The sequence below is a fragment of the Nematolebias whitei genome, chromosome 5 (assembly GCF_014905685.2).
Source record: "Nematolebias whitei isolate Nwh7 chromosome 5, NemWhi1, whole genome shotgun sequence".
Lineage (NCBI taxonomy): Eukaryota > Metazoa > Chordata > Actinopteri > Cyprinodontiformes > Rivulidae > Nematolebias > Nematolebias whitei.
Window position 1 is genome coordinate 16,764,694 of NC_056502.1, and position 6,662 is coordinate 16,771,355.

The 6,662-nt window shown below is 35.9% G+C and overlaps 1 protein-coding gene across 1 annotated transcript in view; it reads right to left on the bottom strand.

Annotated features, from left to right (window-relative positions):
- Positions 1-208: 208 nt before the first annotated feature.
- cers2b (ceramide synthase 2b) overlaps positions 209-6,662 on the bottom strand; it is a gene marked incomplete at its 5' end in the record, with an annotated part of 13,002 nt that continues 6,548 nt past the window's right edge. The window contains 4 exon segments of the mRNA XM_037676912.1: positions 209-889; positions 3,826-3,979; positions 5,337-5,443; positions 5,769-5,897. Of these exon segments, the coding sequence (XP_037532840.1) occupies positions 737-889; positions 3,826-3,979; positions 5,337-5,443; positions 5,769-5,897 (543 nt within the window). The 3' untranslated portion in view covers positions 209-736.

The window sequence follows — 6,662 nt, forward strand, 5'->3', positions numbered from 1 at the left end:
TGACAAGCGCATGATTGAAAAACGACACCTCTAAAAGATGAGAGTCCTCACCTGGAAGCAGAAATTCCAACAAAATAACACCAGCTGGATTAAGACCGAAACTTGAACCCTTTATAAATAGAACGAGCTGCACTGGGGGAGAAGAGGCACACGGGCCTACTGCAAAATATTACTTCACATAGTTTGTGCAAAGATGTTGCAATAGCTGAACAGATGCATAGTTGCATAGCTGGAGAAAAACGGAAATCAACGCCCTGTTGCGTTGTATCACCTACATTAAAGTGAAATAAAAACAGAATAAAACAGCACAGTTTTGACAATGGAAAGCTTTAAGAAAGCTCTAAGGCACACAGTTAAAATGTGAAAGCTAAAGTAGAAGCAGCATCACTTTCCTCTACACTTTGCTCCTCTTCATGTTCTCCCCCGTCTCATAGAAAGTTTTAGGACTAACGATGGCAGTGATACGTTTCCTCAAAGCAAAAAGCCGTGCCATTTAGCGTAGTGTCTGTCACCTGCTGGGTCCTCTAAAGGTACGACTAAAAACGTGTGTTCATGTACGAGTAACAGAGTCGATTTTCCTATTAACATCAGCTGTTCCTAGTTTTAGGGAATACTTGCCCTCTTCCTCCCATCCACATCCCTTCTTTTTGTCTTTCCTCATCGCTCCCTTACATCTCCCCCTCTGAGGGATTTGAGTCCTTCGCTATGTTACTTCTTTATTCATCTTCACACGGGGTCACTCTGTCTTGCTGTGGTTGTTGTTGTGGACTGTGTGACCATTTTGCACAGGTCCATTTGTCTTCACGTGGTTTTTATCCTCTGCTTCCATTTCCTCCTCGTCTGATTCGTCTGTTTCATCTTTGTCGCTCCTGTCGTCATCCACTTTTTCCTGGAAAAACAAAACAGTCAAATAAATTAATTAATTATAACTGGGCCTATTTTTAGGAGCATGTTTTGGAGACTACTGTGGGTTTCTGGTTAGTCTGAACAAACTTAGACGGTCCAGATTTATCTAAAGCAGCTATTAATATTTCTTTCAGTAAATAAGTGAGGGAAGTTTGACAGGACAAATACACAGACGACTACGTTTACACTTCCTTCAGTTCATAAGCACCTTAGCTTATTACACTGTGTCCACTGTCACCTCTCTTAAACAACTTCTTACATTTTATCCAGTCAGTATCAAACAGCAGGCAGTTAGTAACTTGTGTTGAGCAGATGTTCATACAGTGCTGCATTTACTAACCCACAAAAATACAAATATACGTACTCTATTTGCTGTTTTAGTGATAATACTAAACTTACACATCAGTAAAGCTTCAAATGAATTGAAAGAAGTTTGCCTTTTTTTTTTAAAATAATTACCAATATTGATTAAAAACAAGCATATCTGTGGGCAGCAAAGTGTTGTTAGTCTAGACCAGTGGTGGGCGTGGTTCCGTTAATCCACTAATAGCAAAACTAACTTTCCATTTAGCAGATTAGCGTTTTCACTAACTTTGAAAATCTTTAGGGGAATTAGCTTCCACTAAATGAAATCCAGTAAATTCAAGTCTGCTAATTATTTTTTAAGACAGTTCTCTGCACTGAAAGCGTACAGGGGAATGGTGATTCACAGAGCGATGCTATTCTACGTTATGAGAGCTAAGCACCACCTGGCGACATCACCACCCTTGCAGTGATTTCCCCCTGCTCATATCTACCACAAACAACCTGTGACTCATGGTGTCAGTTTACATCCAATAACAGAGACTTTAACATAAATGTCAACCCAAACCGGAACAGGAAAATAACGTGAAAAACCATTTTCACACTCAGAAACATTGTAAACAGTCAAACATTGAATACATAATTCCTATCCAGCTTTTATTGTGACGCTCACACTGTCTCTGGGACGTGACTCTCTCACACATTTCTTCACACATCTTTACTTTAATACAAACAGATTTATTACTGAGAGAATATTGACAATAATGCACAACAACTTTGTAGTTAGTTTATAAAAATAGTTAACCACAAAGACGATCACTAAAGTGAGTTAATTCATTACAATAAATGACACGAGGGAGACGTCCGACACACACTGAATGCATCATTCTGCTTTAGCACAGCAGAGATCTGCTCCGCCTCTTTGGTTCTGATGGACCGAATACATTTTTGAAAGCTCACCTCTGAACAAAACATGGACACTTTTCTTGTGATCTATGAACCGTTTTGAGTTGTGTTCACTTACATCGTTGTGACATTACAATCTTACTAACTCTTTGGTGAGCTGTGACCTCTACTGGTCTTGACCCTATGCCTTGCGATAAGGGTTACATTTAACACAGGTTTTTTTTGGTACAACACTGACCTACCTCTAAAGAAGCTTGACCAAAATATTTTAAGTTCATACAATACTGGTTACAGTCTTTAAATTCTAATCAAAGTTATATCATTTATGACATCATTGGTGGCCTGTGTAGTTTTTAAGGCAGAATTGTTGTTATTTAATCACAACTAGTGCTGTTAATCAACTGGGTCTGAACTCTACGCTACTCCTTCTAATGAGTAGAAATGGCCCGAGTATCTTACCAGTAAATCCTTTTTTTTCTCATTTGTATGATGTAATGTACTGTACCAAAACAAAACAAAGAAATCAGCACGACTGGCCATTCTCTGCACTGATTTCTAAAGCTTGGCATCAGCATTGATCACTGAACATCCCTAATTTGTCGACCTCTACTTTTGCTCTACAAATGTTACAATAACAATAGAAACGACAGACAAAAATAATCATGTGTCAGTGCCAAAAAAAATATAGAAACAACAAAAACAAAAAGCTCTCACAAAAAAAAGTTTGTCTCTGTGTCCTAGCAATAAAACGTGCCAGTTGTTTGCTGCTGTGGTTTCTTTTTGCTCATTCGTAGACTGAAAGGAGCCGGAGCAGCACTGAGACGACGTGCAAATTCAAATAGTTCTTCATCTGTGTAGAAACAGAGGCGTGGCGACAGCATCAGTGTTTAAAGAAGCATCATTTTTCTGTGGCTTCTCAATCCACCTGAACTAACTAGTTTAGAACAAGTTTGAAGGGAAGATCTACCGTAATTCAGGGAGTTGGTTTATGGAATGACTTAGTAAAAGAGGTTAAGGATGCTATATCAATTTATGTATTTAAGAAACTGATTAAAATCAAATTGTTAAATGAATATCAATGATTGTATTTTGATGAGTATTGTATGAGAATTGTAAAATATTTTGATTTACTTACTTGTATTCGCTGTTTACAGGAAACGTTTGTTTGAATGGCTTATTAGATAAATAAGGAGCAGATTTAATAAGATTTTTTTCTTCATCTGCTACCTTTCATTTTATATTTAATATTTTGTTGTTGTTACATATATGTTGATTATGTTGATTGTTATGTATTTATAAAATGAATAAATAAAATAAATAAAAAAATAAAAACTATCAGACACTAAGATGCAACAGTCCCATAAATTAACAGTTTGACTGACAGACCAAACTGATTTATACTGCAAACTAAAGTAAAAACAACAGTATTTAGTCTGCATACTTTGTGCTTCAACAATATGTAGAAGGTGGTATCTAAAATAGGGTCATAATTTACTCCAGCTGTCATATATGTTTACAATTTAACTGGCTCACAACATAAATGTCCCTCGGTATTTCGACTACAGCTTCTTTCTATTTATAGTAATTTTTTTTTAAATATCTCTACTAATTGTTCTTAACAGTAAACACGTGTCCAGCAATCAGAGGAAAATCACCTTATGGTGAGTAAAGCAGGATGTTTGGCATTGGAACAGTTTCGTGTTCACTTACATTGCTGGTGAGGAAGCGGATTGCAATGCGGATTATGAGAACAGCCCAGAAGATGTGGAGACACTGCAGAATCATCAGCAGTCCGTTGAAAAAGTAGTAGCCAAAGAAAGGTTTGTAGATGGTCACTGGGTACACCCACGTACAATAAATAATCCTGAAAGAGACGTAGTGACGATTCAAGAGGGGGTAACGTGGTGGCACAAATTAAAAAACATTTAGTGGAATGTGCCAGTAATTTTATTTGCAGATGATACCACTTTTTTTTTTTTTGTTCAGGTGAAGATATTGAACAGATGTTAGAGGTGATACAAGCAGAATTTGTAAAAATACAAACTTGGTTCCAACTTAATAAGTTATCATTCAATTAGGAAAAAAAGCAAATTACATGATATTTAATAATAGAAATAAAATTATTGAAGTCCCATTTAAAATTGCTAATATTGAAATTCATAGTTAATGAAATAAAATTTTTGGGTGTCGTTATTGATGAGAAGCTGACGTGGAAATCTCATGTAAATTACTTAAGAATAAAAAAAAGCAAAATCAACTGCAATACTATATAAAGTAAAATGTTTTTTAAATGACAAAGCTTTGTATATATTGTATAATGTAATGATTGTTCCATATTTAATCTATTGTATTGAAGTTTGGGGAAAAGCATGCAAAACAATTATAAATGCTATTTTTTATTTTACAAAAAAGAGCTATAAGAATTATTAGTAGGAAGTGCTATGGTCACCCAACAAATATATTATTTCATTAATTGAAATTATTAAAATTTTTTGATTTGGTTGAATATAGTATTTTACAAGTTATGTATAAAGCTCATAAAAAATGTTACCCCCAAATATTCAGTTAAAATTTGTTAAAAAAAGAAAGTCATTATAAAAAATTTGTTAAAAAAGAAAGTCATTATAACCTTAAGGGAATGTAAATGTTTGTAAAACCTCCAGTTAGAACTAGTCTGAAGGAGCTGCGTTGTAATTCAGGGAATAGGATTATGGAATTGCCTCGATATCACCATAAAAATTTCTAAAACAATTTATATGTTTAAAAAGATGATTAAGTTAAAGTTGTTAGGAACGCATGATACCATGTGAAGAATGTCTGATGTTTTTTGTTTTCACCTTGGGGATTGTTCAAGCCTGAGTTGTTTGTGTATTTTATATATTTTTTTAAATAAGGGGCAGATATTATAATATATTTTTCTTCTTTCTGTACCCTTTTCATTCAATGTTTTTTTTCCCTCTTTTTCATGAATTGGTTTTGTTTCTTTTAAATGAAAGAATCAATATGTTACATCCTGTTTTTCTTACATGGGTACTCCTACGTTCCTCCTGTCTAGTGTATTTCTGTTTGTGGTTATTGAAAAACCTATGGGTCAACTCAGAGATGTGCTTTGAAAATACAATTTCTCTCTTTACATTATTTATGAGAGGTTTGTAAGTTTCTCATTAATTTTTTATTTGTTTTTTTTTTAAAACAGGCATGTGTGGTGAGTGTGTCGTTACCAGAAGGGGAAGATAACGAGGCGGGTTATGATAAAAACTGCAGCAAACACGATGAAGATGTAGTTGCAGGCGTTTCGCCACCCAGCATAGTTGAACATCTTAGCAGACTGTCAGTGAAAGAAAGAGTTTACAACCAGAAAAAGTTATTTACGCTTGATGAAATCATTACCAAATTATAAAATTATTTGCTCTGACAGGCTCAGTGCATTTGTTCACCACAAGATGGCAGTGTTTTATTAATGTGGTTCAAAAAAATACCATCGAGACAAATGGTGAGACGTCCGGATACATTTCCTGACATAGTTGACTGTGTGTCATTTCAGACCACAGATTGACAGATATTGATCGTGTTGTGAAGAACAAAACATTTTAGGTCACTTGATAGACCGCTGAACCACTATATATGTAAACAGCTTCAAAGAGGTCTTTTACCTCGAGGAAGTAATCAGAAGAGTCGTGCACCAGCATGATGAGAGTTCCAGCACGGATGTAGTTAACACACCAGGAGAAGCTGATGAGGAGAATAGTCGCTACATGGTGAACGATCTGCTCCTTGAAGTCCTAAAAAAGTGGAATATGAAGAAAAGACGTGTGTTTAAACATAAAACAAGCAACATTTAAAAGCTTTGTGCTGCACCTAACAAGGTTGAGTCAGGTCCTCTGGACGGGTTCATCTTGTTGAAATGTTTCATCTTTTATCCAAAAGACTTCTTCAGTCTGAGGAGCTGCAACAAACTGAGTCTTATAAGCGGCAGCTTCTCATAGTGGCTCAACCAATTTGCTGGTGACATCCAAAACCAGCTGCAAAAGGAGAACCATCAGCCTAACAATTGATCTTTAGTGACCTAACTATGAGAAGGTGCTATTTATAGAACTGAATATGTTGCAGCTCCTCAGACTGAAGAAGTCGTTTGGATTAAAGACAAAACTTTTCAGTAAAGAAGAATCCGTCCAGTGGACCTGACTTGACCTTGTTAGATCTTTCTTCCTGGATTATTGAGCATCAGGAGTCAGGACATTCTGTGCTCATGTTTTATTAGGTTTGGTGTTCATGATGCTAAATCTTGCTTAAGGAAGGGTAAGGGTTAGACTCCTGTGCTGATAGAACACACAACACTCAGCTGATCAGGCTGAGCAAAGTCCAACACATGCACGCACACACACGCACACGCAGACACGTGTAACAACAGTCTAATGTCCACCCGCAGTCCACAGATGTCAGACTGATCAGATAATAAAAACATATCTTGCTTTTTCATGCTGTTAATCATAACGACATGAAAGGGGAAAAAAAAAAATCACAAAACAGGTTGTAACAGTCTCTAT